Raw genomic sequence first — 20,052 nt, 5'->3', positions numbered from 1 at the left:
GCCTGTTTTTGATTGGATTGGGGCAGACTGAGGTGAAGCAAAATGTTTTAGATTGGATTGGGGCAGATTGTTTTGATTGGAGTGAGGCAGATTATTCTGGATTGGAGTGGGGTGGGTTGGGAGGGTAGGAGTGTGGTGGATTGGATTGGATTCGGTGAGTGGTTTGGATTGGAGTGGGTGGATTTGTGTGGATCCATATGGAGCGGATCATAGTGGAGTGGAGTGGGGTGATAATGTTTTAAAGCATCATTTCAGAAATTACAGATGAGCAAAAAACAATGTCGCTTTGCAATAAAATAATCTTCATCTTTTGAGAACAGCGACCATGAGCAAAAAGAAAGCATGAAGCTAAAGAGTGAAAAGAAGACTTGCCAAAATAAAATAAAGTTAACTATAGAAAAAAAATCTTTGCAGTTTTGTTTGTCCTGCATTTACATTTGAAGGGCACTAAAAGTTAAACAGAACAAAATAGTACCTCAATCATGTCTGGAACAGCAGATGTGCACTGATTACGTTGAATCAATCAGTGCTTGGTCCCAGCTCCACAGAGATGCATGGAAATTATGTTAAGCCTGCCTAGACAAATTATGAGGCTGTAAAGAAGAGTGCCACGCAAGCCAAAAACTAGTAAGCAACGGCCTGGCTCCAAATCCTTTTTGTTAACAGTTTCTTGCATGCAAAATGCGAGACCCTAAAAATGGGTGTAACACTAGGAACCCTTAACCCATTGCTTTCAGGCTGAGTGTTTCCCCACCAGGAGATAGCACTCCACCTGACTTGTAGTCAGGCCTTCAGTGAGGTGTGATTTCAAGATGCAGATGGAAACAGGCAATTCATGATCGTGCCACAGGGAATGTGTGTGAGTTGCTCTAAGAGACTATAGGAATTTGTGTAGAGGCAGCATGGAAGTGAACCATACACAAGCTGGTTTAATGTAACTTTACTACACACACAAACTAATGTCCTCAATGTTCATCATCGCCACACTTTAGAATACGATTGTCTGGCTGTAGACCTTTCATATTGCACTTCTGTGGTAATCTTTGAAGGCCCCATACTAAGTATTAGGGTATGTTTGCACCCATGCTTCTGTAGATGTAGCCCATGAACACGGGACACTGGCGGTCATCACCAGAGTACATGACACGTTCGAAGGGATGAACCAATAAAACAGCAGGTCCATTTATCAGGGAGCTGCCAGTTCATTCGTGTTGATAGTGCAGCAAGTTACAGTGGAAGACCGAACCAAGCACAGAAGCTCTGAGATGTTTCAGGTTCCATGGTGCTATGATCAGGCTCATGGTGATAAGGCCAGTCCTTGGGTTGTTTTCAACTTCCAGTGAAGTAATTCGATCTACAAGAGAACAAAATGAGATGGTGAACTATTACATGACCGCTGTACAATGCTTAGTTTGAACCGGTGGTTGCAGGTGGGGCCCACGTCCACTCATTTTTGGGGAACACCATGTATTCTTCTCATTAAGGTTTCATCCAGAGCAAGAGAGAGGGTAAAACAAAAACGGGGGAAAGAAAGATAAAGAGGAAGATGGAAAAACAGTGAAAAGGCGAAAAGCAGAGATTGAACAGAACCTGGAAAAATGAGTTAAGGGGTCGGAGAGAGGCTGGTGGTGGCTTTAAGACGCATGAAGTGGAATCAAGACTCTCCGCCTTGGTATTTGGCACCCCAACCTTCAAAAGCGCAAGCCAGAGTCTTTGGAGCAACACTGGGGGCACTAGAACAGCCCTTTTTCTTTCACAAACTAAGCACTACCTCTGTCGATTGCTAATACGGCAGAATAAAGTGATTCCGTGAAGAATGTTTCTCATTGGTGGAAGGAGTATCAGAGACAAGTGGATGAATAGCGTGGTTGTTGTCATGGAGACAATACTGAGCAATGCGAAAACACCCTACTTAATACAACACCACCTGCTCGCTGCTTCTAAGAGCATCCTGAAAGCGGTGTATGATGGTTTGATGAGCCTGTTAGTGAAAAAGTCTCACAGTAGACACATACACTAGTATATAGTAAAATTACTCCTCAGTACCTTTATAGCGTACCTCCACTTACGGAGACTACTATGCACTCATCTCGTTGGTGCAGTCAAGAGGTGACTTCTCTCCTCCAGTGTCCTGTAGCACCAGGGGTTTAGCCTCAGCAATAGGATGCTTTCTTTGGGTGAACATTGCACCTTTAATCTCCTCACTAACACATGTCATAACCAGCACAAAAGTCGAGGATTTGTGACACAAGGAAGGGATTGTCAGGATCCACTTTTCCTTCCCTCCTGCATGTATTACTACTCAGCATTTATTCACAGAGCATGCTATTGATACTAACAACTAGTAAATGGGCAGAAAAGTGCTATATATGAATAATTTAGTATCTATGGAGACTTTTAAAGCATTGATTTCATGAATATGTTTCTCCGTAGGGTCTGTTCTCACTTCAATCCTTACGAGCTCAAACCCCTTTTATGGACTGACTTTGGAAGATTGATTGTTTGTTCTGCTTTAAATACATGTATGATTGAATGTCAACAGTATCCATTCATATGGGGGAGACATTGTTTAGTTTGCATGTGATACATCGCATGTCATTACAAAGCGATCGTTACAACGACTGCGTTGTTACATCGAATACGATTACATCGCAAGTCGTTACAACGACTTGCTGTAGGGGGCATAAGGTGTTGGATTTACAATCCAACACCTTCCCTGCTGTTGCACAAACTGGGGTAGGAATAGTAAATTATACAATTCCTAAGACCAGTGCACCCCCTACAGGAAGTCGTAACGACTTGCGATGTAATTTTATGCGATATCACAATGCGGTTGTTGTAACGACCGTGTTGTAATGGCATGCGATGTATCTCATGCATACTAATGTCACATATTCTCCATATGGTTTGACACATCAACACCCCACACTTCTATAATAGCTAATGCTCACAGAAGTACTCCTTTCTCACTGTCAACAAAGCAGCAGACAAACTTTACTTTATCTAGAGCAGCGTTTCCCAAACTGTGGTCTGTGGACCCCCAGGGGTCCGTGAGACATTCCCTGGGGGTCCGCAGGACTCGAGTGCCTGTCGTCGTAGTGAAAAACGAAACGCCCATGCGTCCATTTAGCACACAAGAGCTGTGAATAATGGCCCAGGGGCGACGAGACCACAACAATACAATCGGGAGGCGGGGGCAGCGAGTGAGCAGTCAGGGGGCAGGCCGCAGGGGCCACATTGGCAAAAGGGCCACAAAAACAAGGAAAAAAGAGTGGCACAGAGGGCAGAAGGGCACAAGAAACAAGGGGAAAACGAGTGGCACAGAGGCAGAAAGGCACACAAAACAAGTGGCACAGAAGGCAGAAGTGCACAAAAAACGGGTGGAACAGAGGGCAGAAGGGCACTTAAAACGAGTGGAACAGTGGGCAGAAAGGCACAAAAAAACGAGTGGAACAGAAGGCAAAAGGGGCACAAAAATAAGAAAAAAACGAGTGGCACAGAAGGCAGAAGGGCACAAAAAAATTTGTGGAACAGAGGGCAGAAGGGCACAAAAAAACGAGGGAAAAACGAGTGGAACAGCGGGCAGAAAGGCACAAAAACTTGGGAAAACCGAGTGGCACAGAGGGCAGAAGGGCACAAAAAAACGAGTGGAACAGAGGGCAGAAGGGCACAAAAAAAGAGGGAAAAACAATTGGCACAGAGGGCAGAAAGGCACAAAAAACGAGTGGAACAGAGGGCAGAAAGGCACAAAAAACGAGTGGAACAGAAGGCAAAAGGGGCACAAAAACAAGGAAAGAATGAGTGGCACAGAAAGCAGAAGTGCACAAAAAAACGGGTGGAACAGAGGGCAGAAGGGCACTTAAAACGAGTGGAACAGAGGGCAGAAAGGCACAAAAAACGAGTGGAACAGAAGGCAAAAGAGGCACAAAAACAAGGAAAAATGAGTGGCACAGAAGGCAGAAGTGCACAAAAAACGGGTGGAACAGAGGGCAGAAGTGCACTTAAAACGAGTGGAACAGAGGGCAGAAAGGCACAAAAAACGAGTGGAACAGAAGGCAAAAGGGGCACAAAAATAAGAAAAAAACGAGTGGCACAGAAGGCAGAAGGGCACAAAAAAACAAGTGGAACATAGGGCAGAAGGGCACAAAAAATGAGGGGAAAGCGAGTGGAACAGAGGGCAGAAAGGCACAAAAAATTAGGGGAAAGTGAGTGGAACAGAGTGCAGAAAGGCACAAAAAACGAGGGGAAAGCGAGTGGAACAGAGGGCAGAAAAGCACAAAAAACGGGTGGAACAGAGGGCAGAAGGGCACAAAAAATTAGGGAAAAGCGAGTGCAACAGAGGGTAGAAAGGCACAAAAAACAAGTGGAACATAGGGCAGAAGGGCACAAAAACGAGTGGAGCAGAGGGCAGAAGGGCACAAAAAACTAGGGGAAGCGAGTGGAAGAGAGGGCAGAAGGGCACAAAAAACGAGGGGAAAACAAGTGGCACAGAGGGCAGAAAGGCACAAAAAACGAGTGGAACAGAGGGCAGAAGGGCACAAAAAATGAGGGAAAAGCGAGTGGAACAGAGGGCAGAAAGGCACAAAAAACGAGGGAAAAATGAGTGGCACAGAGAGCAGAAAGGCACAAAAAAAGAGGGAAAACGAGTGGAACAGAGCGCAGAAAGGCACAAAAAACGAGGGAAAAACGAGTGGAACAGAGGGAAGAAAGGCACAAAAAACGAGTGGAACAGAGGGCAGAAAGGCATAAAAACAAGGAAATAACGAGTGGAAGAGAAGGCAGAAGGGCACAATAAATTAGTGGAACAGAAGGCAAAAGGGGCACAAAAACAAGGGAAAAACAAGTGGCACAGAGGGCAGACGGGCACAAAAAACGAGTGGCACAGAGGCAAAATACAGAATACAGAAATATAGGGGCAGCTAAGAACAGAAGGCAGAACGGGCAGAGAGGCACGGGGGTAGCGAGGGGAACAGAAGGGAAAACCGGGCAGAGACACGGGGCAGCGAGGGGTACCGAAGGAAAGACCGGGCAGAGAGAGCACGGGGACAGCAAGGGGAACAGAGGAAAAGGGGCACGGACCACGTACAGGCAGAGGGGGAAGACAGACAACAGCAGTCACAGACACAACAATGAAAATACAGGCAATACAATAAAAGCAATAAAGCGTTGAAAGGCACATGTGTATAGGTTACCGCTACTTGGCAGGCAGGTAAAAATAGATGCAGCCACGATCAGCAGTAGGATTTTCGTGCTGCTGTCTGATTACTCACTTTCCACAAGCCCTTGGGTGAAATATGTGTGCTGTCAAACTTTCATATTCTGACATATCAAGCACTTATTCTGTGTAGCCTTTGCAGTTTGTTGTTGGCAAGGGACGGGGCAGTGGGCATACTAACAGGAGAGGGTCATGTCAGGTGCCAGGCGAGGACTCTCTGAAATATGCCTTAACTGCACTGCTCATCCCTTGGTGGTAAAATGTTGTTCTGCTGTATGTGACTACAGATTATGTCTAACAGGGGTTTATGGTAATTGGCATAGCATTGTTCCATGATCGCGCTGAAACAATATGCCTCCTGTGCAGATACCTTCCTGCCATCTCTTGCACTTCCATGATGAACTCCTTATATAGACCTTCAATTTGCTCTGTCCACTGGACTCATCGCTTTGTGCACTATCTTGTTAGAATTTTCATAATTTTCGTTGCTTCTTGGGGCATGTGTTTATTATAAAATGCTTCATAATTGTATAATATTTTAGACCTTCTTAAACTGTGAATAGGTAAAAATGCTAATAATTCACAATCATTCAACCTGTTGCTGTAAGGAAGGGTCACCACTCCAAGGCTCTGGAATGAGAATGTAGAGGTGCTGCTATGGCTGACAGCAGGAGACTTGTACCACTAAATAATACACTGCTGTATGCATACATGTCCATGCCAATAGACCCAATTCAGGCTGTCTCCCTCTTGAAATTGCCTCTGCTTCAAAAGGCATTTTTAAAAAGAAACTTAAATTGTACAAATTGCTTGGGGGGCAACGGCTTCCAGTAGTGATTCAGTGGGGGTCCTCAGGAGTCAAAAGTTTGGGAACCACTGATCTAGAGCTTTCATATACTGCCTACTAACGTTTAATGTACGAAAATATTACAAAAAATGGAAAGCAGCTCATTCCTCTGCAGCTACTGTAGGGCAGTCTAAAACAGTATGGCAAAATGTTATTATTTACTTATTACCTTGAAACAAATATGTTCCAAAAATACTTCATCGTTTATCTAACAATGACATTTCTACGCACACAGCCAATTTAGGCAACTATCTCAACCTATCTGGTAATATTCCTGTCTCAATAGGAAATTAAAGGTTGTGGACTATATAATATAAGCATCGGATTTCCTACCTTTGCAAGATCCTCTCGAGAATCTTTTTCACCCAGGGGGCGTTAGGATCAACACATACTTCCTTCCCCGATTTTAGGACGAGTCTGTGAATACAAAAGAATGGATGAGGCATAAGGCTCTTTACTGTCAGCCTTCACAAGTTCCATAGTGTCACTCTGCTTGCATGTAATTCAAACACATACAGTTTTGGGGTACAGCACAATAATGTATTGAGCAATTATCTATGATTTAAGAGCACCTTGAAATCTCACAGCAAACGCCGAAACTGTCTTTATTTTGTATTTGAAGTACAACAATGAATATATGATTAAAATCAGGCTAAAATAATTACAGCTGTAGAATGATGCATGGGTTTGGTATTTTAGTCATGCTGGCATATCCTATGTTACTCTTTTCTTTGACTAGCAGGGAGCATGACTCATTTTTTTTGAAATTGCAATTGATTTCCTCACTGTAACTTCCAAAATCTTTTCTGAAGACTTGTGGTAAATCACGCACTGCATATTGCAAATTAGTTGAAACAATATCACTCTATCCTAACTTTAACATTTTTGGGATTCATTTTTAAAAATTGTTTTATGTGTGTTAGAATAAATAAAAACTACAACTCCATTGAATTGTTAAGCAAAATTCAGAAGCTGGGTGCAAATGGGATACATTTACTAAAATGTGACGCTACACAGCTTCCAAAGGTGGTGAGCTGTGCTGTGTTGTGTGAAAAGGAGAATGAAAAACAGCACCAGATCTATTGAGATATGGTGTTTTCTTTATCTCACCCGTGATAATGTGCCCTTTAAGCTGCCATGCACCAACACTCATACCCTTGCTACATAGTGCAAGGGTGTGTGTGTTTTGTCAGGCACTGGTTTTGTACTGGAGAGGTACTCTTCCAGTACAAAAATTATGCTTTATTGCCTTTCTCTCTATGTTTGTGTGCTGTACTATGCAGCAGACAAGCTAAATACAAAAAGTAAGGAGAAATGGACATATTTATCCTCTGTTACTCCTGTCTCGATAAGCTTTTTGTGCAAGTCCCTCTCTACAGGAGTTAGTAGATAGCGATCGGCGGCAAAACTCATTGGTGGCTGCTTGGGAAAGCCTGTGGAACATGGAACATCCCCTTGGCACAAAGTAGCGCAAAGGTTTACTTTGGCCAACGTCCCAGTGCAACTCGTGGTTTGATTGAAAAGCACATACCACCAAAACACTTGTTCACTGGTTTGCATTGCAACAGCAATGGAAACCTGGCACAAAGAGTTGGCTATTTGGTCCTGGTGACCATACAGCTGCACCTGGAGCAGAGCTCGGGTGGAAGGATGCTGTATTTAAATCCTTCTGTGTCCAGAAGTTTTCAGGCAACAATAAAAATGGCAAGATAACTCTGGTGAGTAATGTTCCTGGAATTTTGTCTAGTATTGTATGATAGCCCAGTGCGTTACTGGTTTTTTCAAATAGATCCTTTAGTTACTTGAACTTCATAAGTTACAATTGTTATATATCAATAAAGTGACCTATGAACTGTCCTCAAAAAGCTGCATGCAAACTGTATGGTTTAGGTTAGAACGCTATGTTTTTTCCCAATCTTTCATTTTCCGAAAGTTGCTAAAATGGGTTAGTTTGGGTAGAAATACATTTTTGTTAGTAAAGCCATCCCCAAACACTGTGGTACATTTTAAATCCTGAGATTGTGCTTCTCCAGAAAAAAAACACTCTTAAAATATATTTCCTACGAAAGTGGATGACATGATTCTACACCTTGTAATCCTCATTGTCCTGTGTGACATTTTGGATAGACTGATTTACACCCGTATGATTCATTGTCTCTGTATAATGTGTGTGTGATGTAAAGTGCTCTCACGCCCTATACCGGTATGAGTAGCGCTATCAAACAAATTAAATGCCTGTGAGAGAGGGGCTTTGGAGCTATGAGGGACACTGTTGGAGGTGGTGGTGAAGGACTCTGTAGAGAAGGTCACTGTGGGGAGACGCCAAAAAAGACTCTTGCACCGGTAGACGCCAGTGCTGAAGCCGGCCCTGACCTGGGCCAACGTGTCTGGTAACACGGAGCAATCATTAGCCCTTAAACATAGGACAATGGGTAGAACAGAGTCAGGATCTTTGTGGGTACTAACCTGATGTTGGCTAATGATCATAGAACACTACATAATTTCCATCTGCTCTGAGAAGTTCCTTTACTTACTCATGGTGAGAACATATTCTGGCTATGCTCTCTGGAACTACCAGGGTGGAGAACTCCACTTTTTATCCAGCTTCCGCCATCTCTTCCTGCCTACCTGTGTCTGCCTATCTCCTAGTTCCTTTCTTTACATTACATCATATATGCTAACTGACAATCTACGTGAGATATGTCCTGGCAGTCAAGCACCTAAAACAGTTGATATGTATATTTGATGACTTTTAAACAATGCAAAACCAAATTTCTTTTGCAATGTATTCACTTAAAAAAATTCCTTGATTGTGAAAGATTAATTTGGCCACTTAAGAAGCATATTACATGAACGTTTCTGTATGTGGCAATAGAGGCTTTAGAGGTATTTGCTCTTTTCCAGATATAGGGGAGAATAAGTGTGGTGTAATTTGTATCGCGAGCAGTGGTATACATTTTACTTTTGCAATGAAGACTCTGCGGTGATTTGACAGTATTCATTCTAAAGCTATGCTCTCTCCGTGTCTGTGGGCCCAATTCACAGAACTAACTAAGACAAAATCCTAAACTTACTACTTTTGGTATTCACAGAAGGCATTTAGTAGTAGTAATGTTAGGATTTTGTCTTAAGTTTGACTGAAGACAGACTTAAGACAGACTTAAGACAGACTTAAGGCAAACTTAAGACAAACTTAAGACAGACTTAAGAAAAACTTAAGACAAACTGAAGACAGACTTAAGACAGACTTAAGGCAGACTTAAGACAGACTTAAGTTAGGAATGTGTCTTAAGTTTGTCTTAAGTCTGTCTTAAGTCTGTCTTCAGTTTGTCTTAAGTTTGTCTTAAGTCTGTCTTAAGTCTGTCTTAAGTCTGTCTTAAGTCTGTCTTAAATTTGTCTTAAGTCAAACTTAAGACAAAATCCTAACTTTACTACTACTAAACGCCTTCTGTGAAAACCAAAAGTAGTAAGTTTAGGATTTTGTCTTAAGTTAGTCCTGTGAATCGGCCCCTTAGCCTGTAGCTTAGAGCTTTCCAAACTGTGTGTCCAGACACAGTACTGTGTCGCCTGCAAGTGGTGGGTGTGTCGCAGGATGAGAAACTTAGCACATAACTGCTAATTAGGAGGAATTCCTTTGAAAGAGTGTCTCGGAGTCAGCCACATCAGCGCAGACTCTGAGACACTCTGCTCTAGGGGGGCCGGGAGATTCACAACAAAGCCCCATTAACAAGTAAATGGTCCTTTAAAGACCTGCGTAGTACTCGGGGTGCAGCTGTGTGTGCCCGGGGTGCAGCTGTGTGTGCCCGGGAAGCTGGGGTGAGGTGCCAGAGGGTGACAGGCAGAAGGAGGGAGACAGTGAGATAGAGGGAGAAAGACAGGGAGAGAGAGGGAAACGTAGAGAGGGAGATAGAGACAGGGATGGAGACAGAGGGACGGATACAGAGGGATTGAGACAGAGAGAAGGATACAGAGAGAAGGATACAGAGGGAGACAGAGAGGGAGACAGACAGAGGGAGGGAGACAGAGGGAGGGAGAGAGACAGAGGGAGGGAGACGGACAGAGGGAGGGAGATAGAGAGAGAGGGAGACAGACAGACAGAGGGAGACAGTGGGAGGGAGACAGACAAGATACAGGCGGAGGGAGGGAGACAGAGGGAGAGAGAGTGAGGGAGATAGAGGGAGAAAGAGAGAGAGGGAGACAGACAGAGTGAGTGAGACAGAGGGAGGGAGAGAGAGGTATAGAAAGGGAGGGACAGACAGAGATGCAGACAGAGACAGAGACAGACAGAGAGAAATAGAGGCAGAGACAGGGGCAGTCAGACAGAGGCAGAGACAGACAGAGACAAATAGAGGCAGAGACAGGGGCAGTCAGACAGAGTCAGAGACAGACAGAGACGGAGAGGGAGACAGGGACAGACAGAGACAGGGACAGACAGACAGACAGAGGGAGTGAGAGAGAGGGAGACAGAGAGAGTGAGAGAGAGGGAGACAGAGGGAGTGAGTGAGAGACAGAGGGTGGGAGACAGAGGGTGGGAGACAGAGAGACAGTGGGAGACAGAGGGTGGGAGACAGAGGGTGGGAGACAGAGGGTGGAAGACAGAGGGTGGAAGACAGAGAGCGACATACAGACAGAGGGAGGGAGACAGAGGACGCGAGACAGACGGAGAGAGGGAGGTAGACAGACAGAGGGAGACAGGCAGAGGGAGACAGTCAGAGACAGACAGAGGGAGACAGACAGACAGAGGGAGACAGACAGACAGAGACAGACAGAGGCAGACAGTCAGACAGAGACAGACAGAGGGAGACATAGGGAGAGAGAGGGAGGGAGACAGAGGGAGAGAGAGGGAGGGAGGGAGACATAGGGAGAGCGAGGGGGGAGACAGAGGGAGACAGACAGAGGGAGGAAGACAGAGGGAGGGAGACAGAGGGAGGGAGACAGAGAGTGGGAGACAGAGAGTGGGAGACAGAGAGTGGGAGACAGAAGGAGGGAGACAGAGGGAGGGAGACACAGAGGAAGGGAGACAGAGGAAGGGAGACAGAGGGAGGGAGACAGAGGGCAACAGACAGAGGGAGGAAGGCAGAGGAAGCGAGACAGACAGAGGGAGGGAGACAGAGTAAGTGAGACAGACAGAGAGACAGAGGTAGGTAGACAGACAAAGGGAGACAGACAGACAGAGGAAGACAGACAGACAGAGGGAGACAGGCAGACAGACAGACAGAGACAGACAGAGGGAGACATAGGGAGAGAGAGGGAGGGAGACATAGCGAGAGAGAGGGAGGGAGACAAAGGGAGGGAGACAGAGGGGGAGAGAGGGAGGGAGACTGAGGGAGAGAGAGGAAGGGAGACAGAGGGAGGGAGACAGAGTGGGAGACAGAGGAAGGGAGACAGAGGGAGGGAGACAGAGGGCAACAGACAGAGGGAGAGAGACAGAGGAAGCGAGACAGACAGAGGGAGGGAGACAGAGGAAGTGAGACAGACAGAGAGAGACAGAGAGAGGTAGACAGACAGAGGGAGACAGACAGAGACAGACAGACAGAGAGAGACCGACAGACAGAGACAGACAGAGGGAGACAGACAGACAGAGAAAGACAGACAGACAGAGGGAGAGAGAGGGAGGGAGATATAGGGAGAGGGGGGAAGGGAGACAGAGGGAGAGAGAGAGGGAGACAGACAGAGTGAGTGAGAAAACCACCCTTAGGTAGTTTGGGCTTGCTACGCTTCATTCGGTATGTAACCGTTACAACGCAACTTTTACAACGGACTACTTTTACAACACAACTTTTACAACGCAGGATCCATTACAACGAAGTACCATTACAACGCATTTTTTTACAATGCAAATACCTTTACAACGCATACCATTACAACGTAAGTATAGGTAAGTATATAATTATAGTAAAAATGTTATAGGATTGGGTTTTTGGGTAAAGGGGTATTTTTGGGGTTTTTGGGTAAAGGGGTATTTTTAGGGTTCAGGGCTAGGTTTGGGTTTTTGGGTAAAGGGGTATTTTTAGGGTTCAGGGCTAGGTTTGGGTTTTTGGGTAAAGGGGTATTTTTAGGGTTCAGGGCTAGGTTTGGGTTTTTGGGTACAGGGGTATTTTTAGGGTTCAGGGCTAGGTTTAGGTTTTTGGGTAAAGGGGTATTTTTAGGGTTCAGGGCTAGGTTTGGGTTTTTGGGTAAAGGGGTCTTTTTAGGGTTCAGGGCTAGGTTTGGGTTTTGGGGTAAAGGGGTATTTTTAGGGTTCAGTGCTAGGTTTGGGTTTTTGGGTACAGGGGTATTTTTAGGGTTCAGGGCTAGGTTTGGGTTTTGGGGTACAGGGGTACAGGGTAAAAATAAAGTAAAATTAAATTTAAATTAAATTTAAATTAAATTAAATATTAATTTTAATTAATTTACATTTAAAAAAATATTATATACTTACCAATACTTACGTTGTAATGGTATGCGTTGTAAAGGTATCTGCGTTGTAAAAACATGCGTTGTAACGGTACTTCGTTGTAATGGATCCTGCGTTGTAAAAATTGCGTTGTAAAGGTAGGCGTTGTAAAAGTATGCGTTGTAACGTCATACATCCCCTCATTCGCTCGCTACACTGCCTTACTGTGTCCCAAAATGATGCATCTCCAAAAAGTGTGTCCCCAACATAAAAAGTTTGGAAAGCTGTGCTGTAGCTTGTGATTACTTTCTGTGAAAACATACAGCGATCACTGTTTTAATACCAGTCCCATTAATGTGAGCTATTACAGTCATCTTCTTTTTAGATAGTTTTATTTTAGCAGTCATTGCTGTCCTAACGTTTGTGCTATATGGCACAATGCAGGATTTGCAATGATAGTTAGTTACATAATGTTTATAAAGCAGTTTGTGTTATTCGTACTTTAAATTTCATTATGTGTCATTTCAAATTGCAATTTGAATGTTTAGCGTTAAATATCCATTTTGCCCCCGGTCGACTTTTGAAATTAGTCTTCCCTTGAAAATGTAACCACTTCAGACACTGATCAATTTACCTCACACCCAAAAAATTTGAGTTTTACATTATGTTAAATGACATATTAATTGTGTGAAACGTTGTTGAAAGTACAAAACATCTGCATTTCCGGAGAATCTTGCTGTTTTTTTTGTTGTTTTCATTTTTGTCTCTTGTTAACTTTCATATGGCAGATTTTTGTGTTTACTTCATCAAAACTGGTATGTTCTGGTAAACACTGCCCATTTCACCCCAAATTAAATTTTAAAAGGTTAGACCTGCTAAGAATTATCAGAAAACTCAAAATTCCAATTCTTAAGAGCAACATTAAGTGAAAACCCTGGCATTCAAATTGAAAACAAAACCGTTTACTGGTCTAGTAGACAGTTGCGGCCAGTGCAGATAAGAGAGGTATGGCGTGGGTGGGGCGAGGAGGGAGTCGACAGAAAAGGGAAAGAAAGATAAAAAAAAGAAAGCCACTTACCTTGTCCTCGCCGCATCAAGGGAAGTGGTTTTTGTTTTTTTATATTTTATTTTCCCTCATTGTCGTCGACCCCCCCCACACTCCACTGTTCTTACCTGCACCAGCCGCGACTGGTAATAGAAGCATTTAGATATATCCTCACTCCAACAGCTAGTGGGCAAAAACAAGATTTTCACTCCATTTATGATTTTACACACAAGAAACCATTCTGCCTCTAGATGAAAAGGCAATTTGCAATGAAAACCGCAACTCCCTCTTTCACTTGAGGCACTCTACTCAGATGTGAAATGCCAGAATGTTCGCCTGTTCTGGGTAGAGTGTAACCAGACACACTGTTCCTGTCTATGAGCAATACAGTCCTCATGTGCTAGAAATGTCCCGCTAAGTGTATTTTTGCATTTTCTGCAGGAGGTGATTTGCAGATTTGTTTGCAAAGTCTCCAAATGCCCAAAATGGTCTGTTGTGAACTCATTTAATTCCATGCCCTCAATCGGCAAACAGTATACCATTAAGTTTGCAGGTAACAGTCTGTTGCATCTGCCCAGATATAAATAATTTTTTTATTTACATAATACTCAGATTGTTCTGAAAAGATTATGCATGTTTTGCAAAAGTACATAAAAGAAACTGTCCACGTGTTAAATACACTGGATTTCTGAACAGCCGTAGCCTTTGGTACTTTTTGACAAATCCTTTACAAGCCTTGGCCTATATAAACAATGTGCATAAAACTGCAGTAAATCACACAAAAGCAAAATACATTGTTTGTGGTGTTTTGGCAGCAACGTTTATTGGTGCAAATCTTATTTGTGCCTAAAGGTACGCGTTTTGCCTTTCTGTGCATCTAGAGTCTTGTGCATATTGTTGACTTGAGACTCCTTGTGTAGGATTTCACAAATCCAGAGCAGTCATTTTTAGGCCAAGCATGGTTTGCAAAGACATCTTGTGGACAATCTAAAAGCTTCCCTGGGAATGCATTCCACCCATTGCTTTCCATTGGCTTTGTGGCTTGTAACTCACATTTGCTTGCTTACTATTTTCTGGCATTATTTTGATTGGACTGTCCAGGATGTTTTTGTCCCTCCTGTGGCTCATAGCCTGTTTACCTTTGCTCCTTGTATTCTTCCCCATGTGTTCGCTTTCTGTAAACTGGCCTTTATATGTTCTTCTTATCTTGTCATATTTGCTGTGCTTTCAAAGACAGAGGTCAAATGTCAGACTCTGTCTTCTGAGAGAACTTGGTGTTTACTTTTCTTTCTACAACTTCAAAGTGAGAGGATTCATGTGACAATCTTGCTGGGCACCCATGTGAGTTGAAAGGATGTAGGATGTTATTTTTTGTAACACACAGCAAAATGTTAATGTCTGTAAATAAACTGTGTAAATATGTCAGACAATATTAGAATTAGGAAAGCACAAATTAAGCAATTTTTTTGTAATTCAGAGGTGTGGAAGAAACAAATATTTGTATACGATCAAAACAAACCAATACACTTGGTGATAACATTTTCACACGTTATCATTTGTGTGGTGTACAGTTTTGTCAGTAAAACTGTATGTCTGAGTGAATGTAATGGTCATTTGAATTGAAATTGTATTTTCTGTAATGGCAGTACGCTACCACACCATGCGTACTTCACTCTGCGCTAGTCAATTCTAGGCAAGTTCACGCTATGAAACTCTACTCCACTCTACTCCACTTTACGCCGGTCCACTCTACAATACTTTGCTTCACAGTACACTTTGACATTCTAGAGACCTTTACACTATGCCACTCCACTACATTCTACGAAACTTCACAGCACCCTAGGCCACTCCACTCTACAACACTCTACTCACTCTCTACTATATTCTACACCACTCTACTCTATTCTACACCAAACTACTCCACTCTACACAACTCCACTCCTCTCTACACTACTCTGCTCCACTCTGCACCACTCCACTCTACGCCACTTCACTCTATACCTTTTCACTCTATGATACTGCCCCATACAACACTCTACTCCACTTCAATTTACAACACTCTACAACACACTTCTCCACTCTAAGCCACTCCACTCTATTCCATTCCACTCTACTTCACTTTGTGGCACTGTTGGCCACTCTACTGCACTCTAAGCCACTCCGTTCTACGACACTCCACTTCACTCCATTCAAGATACTCCACTCTATGACACTCTGCTCCACTCTATGCTGCTCCACTCTACAACACTATATGCCACTTCACTCTAGGCCAATCCACTCTAGGCTACTCCCCTCTACAACATTCCAATCTACAACACTCCATTCTGTTACACACTATGGCACTCTACACCACTCCACGACACTCCAGTCTATAACACTCTAAGACACTCTATGCAATTCTATGCTACTCCACTCTAAACGTATCTCTACACCACTTTACTCCACTATACGCCACTTGACTCTATTATAATGTACTCCACTCTATGCTACACCACTCTACAGCATTCTACTCTACTCAATGGCACTCCACTCTACTCCACTCTTTGACACTTTACTCCACTCTATGCTATGTCACTTTACACCCCTTCACTCTACATCACTCCACTCTATGACACGCTGCTCCATGCTATGACACTCCTCTCTACGACACTTTACTCCACTCTGCACTATGCCACTCCATTCTACAGCACTCCACTCCACTCTATGGCATGCCACCCTATGACACTTTAGTCCACTCTATGCTATGCCCCTTCACTCTACATCACAACTCTATGACACTCTACTCCACTTGATGCCACTCCACGCCACTCTACCCCATTCTGTGACACTCTACACCAGTCCACTCCTCTGCATCACTCAACTGCACTCTACTCCATTCTACTCCACACCACCCTCTCTACGACCTTCCACTCTACATCCTCTACTCTACTCTACTACACTACGACATTACACTCCACTCCACTGTAAGCCACTTCAATCTGCGCCACTCTACTCCACACTACACCCCTCAATGCCACTCCACTCTAGGGCCACTCTATGACACTCTAGGCCCCTCCTTACCACTTGACTCAATGCCACTATACTCCATTCTATGACACTCTACGCCACTCCAATCTATGACACTCTACGCCACTTTACTCTATTCTATTCTACTTCACCCTATGACACTTATCTCCACTCCACTCTGTGACATTCCACTCCACTCTACGGCACTCCACTGTACTGCACTCTACAACACTTTCTTCCACTCTATGGCACTTTACTCCGCTCTATGCTATGCCACTCTAGACCCTTCCATTCTACATCACTCCACTCCATAACACCCTACCCCCTTCACTCTACGCCACACTATTCCACTCTATGTCACAACACGTTACTCCCCTCCACTCTATACTACTCCACTCTACGCCTCGCCACTCTACACCACTTCACACCTATCCGTGACACTCTACTCAACTCTACGTCTCTCCACTTCACTATACCCCACTCCACTTTATGCCACTCTACTTCACTCTACACCACTTTACTCTATGCCACTCTATGCAACTCCACTCTTCTCCAGTTTACTCCACTCTGCAACACTTTACTACACTCTACGACACTTTAGTCATCTCTATGATAAGCAATCCACACCCCTCCACTCTACACCCCTCTACTCCACAACAGTCTTCTCCAATCTACCACACTCTACTCCACTCCACCTCTACCCCACTCCATGTTATGCCACTACACTCTAAAACATTTTATGCCACTCTACACCACTCCACCTCACCTCACTCCACTCTAATCCATGGCACCACACTCTATTCCACTCAATGACTCTCCACTTTATGACACTCCACTCTACGAAGCACCTCAACATGCCAGTCTATGTCACTCCATTCTATGACACTCCACTGTATGACACTCCACTCTACGAAACTCCACTCTATAACACACTACTCTATCACACTCCACTCAACAACACTCTATGCCACTCTAGAGCACACCACTCCACTCCATTCCACTCCATTCTATGTCACTCTACACCACTTCACTCCACAGCACTCTACTCTATGCCACAAACTTTTAGCCTTTATAAACAGTAGCTATGCTGGTGTACAACACGGCTAAAACACATTGGGAAAGCCAATAACTCTTGCATAGGCGAGACTGATTGACTTTGTCAATGTTTGTCTGTTCTAAGCACATGTTCATCAGGTGTGGCCCATGCAAAGAGTGACGACAACTGTTTTTGTGTCATATTACTGGACACAAAAAGTGCTTTCCCCAGTGCAGGAGCAAACTCATGAGTTTGAATAAGGCCATGCCACAATGCAACTGAGAGCATACCGCCATGGAATCGCATGGGTTGCAAAACGTGTCCCAGTGCATTACATACTATAGAAGGGGTGCGCAAGCGTGTGCAGCCCTTTCTGTTATACCAAAGTCAAATAGTGTAAGCACATCTTGCGCCCTAGGGGCACTTTGTGTAATACAGCCACCAGTGTATGGCATGCTCAGCGTGTTGAAAAAAGCAAGCCATATGTAAACATCTGGGGTGTAGATAGTACTAACGTGTGTCAATTGTGATTTTCTTGTGAATGGTGGAGTTTTACCATTTCCTGAATCAGATTCACACATCGGTTTGTAAAAGCATGACGCTGGAGCTGCTGCTTACATCACTTCCTGTTGCGCGCAGTACGTCCCACTTGGGATGACCTCCACTGTTCTTATTTGTCGAGGACGAATGAAGTTGGACTCTGTCTTGACACACTGGCAGCGCAGCCTCTCTGCCGCTATAGACTCACCAAAGGATACCTTCTTTTCCGGCTCTAAAATGAACCATAAAGGGTTACAGCAACACTGCTCATGAGAACATTGTTTCTTCTTCATAACGTAGACAAAATACCTCTCAACAAGGAAGACTGGAAATTAGTCTAAAGAAAATGCCCCCTTAATGCTCCACTAGAACATGCCTTCTGGGTTTAAAAAACAATTCCTGCTCAGATTTTAGTTCTAAAAAGCTGACATGAATTCTCTGCTTTTCTGTACTTTATATACTAAGCACTGTTTGTTTGTGGGGTTGGGTTGGCATGTCATAACGAGTATCTTGGGAAGAGCTAAACAGCAGGACAAGCTGAACCTTAAATTATTATATTTCCTGATTTAGCCCTTGAGAATAGGCCTTTGTTGCCTGTTAATGCCCTTATTTGAACTGAGCTGATTGGCCAGCGCGGCGCCAACCGTACATTCCTATACCTGTTCTGGTACCACTGTTGCTTTTATTAGCAGTCTGGTTAATCGATCATTAATCAATGTGTATTTTGAATCATTTATTGTAAAGTGCAAGTCAGTGCCTTTTCACCTTGATCTCTCAGAATTCGCTATGTGGCACTCACCAAAGTCTGTTTCAATTGCTCAGCATTTAAAGCTGAAGCATACTCTACTTATCAGTAACCCCTGGAAATTAACCACTATACAGAGAAACGTAAAACACGTCTCCCTATAGTCAGGATCACTGAAATTATGCGGCAAGGGAGAGCCACATTATGCGGCTCATTGTGTAATTGCATTGCTTCATTATTTTGTCATTTTACACTTGTTAGCACTATCTGGGATATATTTCCACCTCATTAGTACCAATTTAACACCCGCATAGCAACACGCTAAAGAAAGTGAACCTTTTCCAAATTGCCTCCACTTTGCAGCAACATGTGTTGCTGCGTTTTTACTATCTTTTTAACCGTTTGAGTTATAAAGAACTTTTTTTTGTTAAAAGCTGCAGATTATGCGGCAGCTGGTGGATTATACGGCAAGTCTTTAACTATGTGAAAATTGCCGCTCCCTCACCATCGCATAATTCCAGTAGCCCAGCCTAATGTTGTTAATAACCTTGGGCATTGAACAGATGAAAAATCCTGGTAAATATCCGAAGGCATGTTATATAAAACTCCTATCCCTTATTCCCTACGCATAGGAGCCATGACACAAAGCAAGCACAGAGCACAGCTTGGTCCTCCCACACGGCATCTACATCACCCACATATGTCATGTAGCAAACACATTCTTCCAGCCTTGACGCTCCCAAGGAGCAGTGTGAAGCTCATACACAGAAAAGATTGAGCGCCTTATCAGCTATATAAACGCAGATGCTATACAATTGGCATCCACTATGGACTGAAAAATAATTTAGGAAAAATGCATCTTACCTGCATACTCTTTTTGACCTTCAATCAACACAACCGCCAGAACCCCAACGATCAGCTTGGCCAGCATGCCTGCCTGAGCGCTCCCTCTCTGCTCCTGCACCGGTGGAGATTGGAAAGTCTGCCTGGTGTGTTTGCCTGACTGGCAAGATGCGTCTATTTATACTGAAACCAGGCCACTCAGCCCACCAGCAGGTGCCCCGAACCTATCCTCTGCCCTGTTCTTTCCCTATCTCCTTGAAATTAGGGTCCATGGAAGGGGCCCCCCTCCCTGGGAATGGTGAGAGGCCCCTTGTCCCAATTGCAAGGAAACCATTCAGAGTCACTGCGGGAGGCCCATTGTACAGAATTTTAGCGCCCCCAAAGTGTTAACTCTCAGCC

General features: G+C 44.0%; 1 protein-coding gene across 1 annotated transcript; it reads right to left on the bottom strand.

Moving 5' to 3' along the window:
• Positions 1-925: 925 nt before the first annotated feature.
• Positions 926-19,770, bottom strand: LOC144819650 (alveolar macrophage chemotactic factor-like). The gene is made up of 4 exons (XM_078677460.1): positions 19,675-19,770; positions 18,144-18,297; positions 6,396-6,479; positions 926-1,354 (listed from the first exon to the last, which is right to left on the bottom strand). Exons 1-4 carry the CDS (start codon positions 19,739-19,741, stop codon positions 1,330-1,332), a joined length of 330 nt encoding a protein of 109 aa, XP_078533586.1. The 5' UTR covers positions 19,742-19,770; the 3' UTR covers positions 926-1,329.
• Between the last annotated feature and the right edge of the window lie 282 nt (positions 19,771-20,052).

Source organism: Lissotriton helveticus, chromosome 2_1, assembly GCF_964261635.1.
Source record: "Lissotriton helveticus chromosome 2_1, aLisHel1.1, whole genome shotgun sequence".
Classification (NCBI taxonomy): Eukaryota; Metazoa; Chordata; class Amphibia; order Caudata; family Salamandridae; genus Lissotriton; species Lissotriton helveticus.
The sequence above is the reverse complement of the archived record's forward strand: the minus strand, read 5'-3'. Positions and strand labels throughout refer to the sequence as shown.